Source organism: Penaeus chinensis, chromosome 6 (genome assembly GCF_019202785.1).
Source record: "Penaeus chinensis breed Huanghai No. 1 chromosome 6, ASM1920278v2, whole genome shotgun sequence".
NCBI classification, from domain to species: domain Eukaryota; kingdom Metazoa; phylum Arthropoda; class Malacostraca; order Decapoda; family Penaeidae; genus Penaeus; species Penaeus chinensis.
The window spans coordinates 35,601,623-35,602,975 of record NC_061824.1 but is presented as its reverse complement, the minus strand read 5'-3'; the positions used below and the strand labels follow the sequence as shown (position 1 = coordinate 35,602,975).

Genomic DNA, 1,353 nt, shown 5'->3' with positions numbered 1-1,353 from the left:
AATCGATCAACATTCAGTCAAAGGTCTGTAATTATTTATCTAAGTCACTTTGCAACTTTAAATTAAATATTCGGGGATAACTCTGATGACTGATGACTTATAGATTACAATAACAAAAACCTTACATGGTACGTAATTGAGAAACAGACAGACAGAGAGGCAGATAATTAATTATTAGGTAAAATGTCACTAGGTATATCATTCTTGACTTCTTGCTTCCGTAAGATAAAATATACAATTCATATTTTAAATAACAGACAAACATATGCAAATGTTTATACTTTGCAGAATTAACTCTAAATCACGCAGATTATAAACAACAAATTCATTAGTAACATACATGATTGAATTACTTGGGTCATTAATTCCTTTTTGTCTTTCTACAAACAAAGAGTTATGAAAATATTTCACATTAAAGGATTAATCATAAATCAGTAAGATCATAAATTATAAACTCATTTAATCAGTTAATCATTTTTATTCACTGAACAATTATCGATATACTTTTAATTTCTAACAGCGAAACCCATGAATTACTTTTATAACAAATCAGAAGATAGTGATCGTCTCTCGCTCTCCTTCGGGAATCTAGCAAGGCGTTGACAGTGTCTTCTTTCTCCTCCAGATGTCTCTGCACTGATGATAACCTTGGCCTGCCGCAGGATTATTATTTGGTGCTGATGATGCGGTCAAGTCAGGGTCTAAATAAGGAGTCAAGGTCTAAATAAGGAGTCATTAAGCCTTTGCTCTCAGCCTCCTGCAGAAATGCTCCTCGGCGTTGATGTTGTCCCCGCCCTCTACAGGAATGTCCTTTGGTGGTGACACTGTTTCACTTCTTCCAGAAATATATGCCCCTCGGTGTTGCCAAAGACCTCGTCCTCTTACAGGAATGCCACTAGCCGCTGACAAGAACCCGTTCTTCTACAGGAATGCCCCTAGGCGTTGAAAATGTTCCCCGTCCTCCTACAGAAATGCCCCCTGGTACTGACGCATCCCCCGCCCTCCTACAGGAATGCCGCCTGGTGCTGACGATGCTCTCGGCCTCCTCGCGTCTACTGGTCTTCCACGAGAACATAAGTGAGGCCGTTTTCGTGGGGAATCCTCATCTGGTGGAGTACACTGTGGGCCGAGTGAGCGTGGACGTAATGAACCAGAATGATTTCGCGGTCATGCATGTTAAAAGTGAGTCATGCTGCAGCATCTTGGTCGATAATCATGCACTGAGACATTCGTTTCGTATCAATATATATATCAATAGATAGATAGATAGAAAGACAGATGGGGGGGGGGGCGATTTGTGGTCAGATTTTACCTTTTATTCCGTTCTTTTTTATGCTTACTACTTTTGTTACT

At 39.9% G+C, this 1,353-nt stretch overlaps 1 protein-coding gene across 1 annotated transcript in view; it reads left to right on the top strand.

Moving 5' to 3' along the window:
- Positions 1 to 971: 971 nt before the first annotated feature.
- LOC125026260 (glycine receptor subunit alpha-2-like) overlaps positions 972 to 1,353 on the top strand; it is a 5,477-nt gene continuing 5,095 nt past the window's right edge. Inside the window, exon 1 of the mRNA XM_047614563.1 lies at positions 972 to 1,182. Coding sequence (XP_047470519.1) covers positions 972 to 1,182 — 211 coding nt within the window. The remainder of the gene's footprint in view (positions 1,183 to 1,353) is intronic.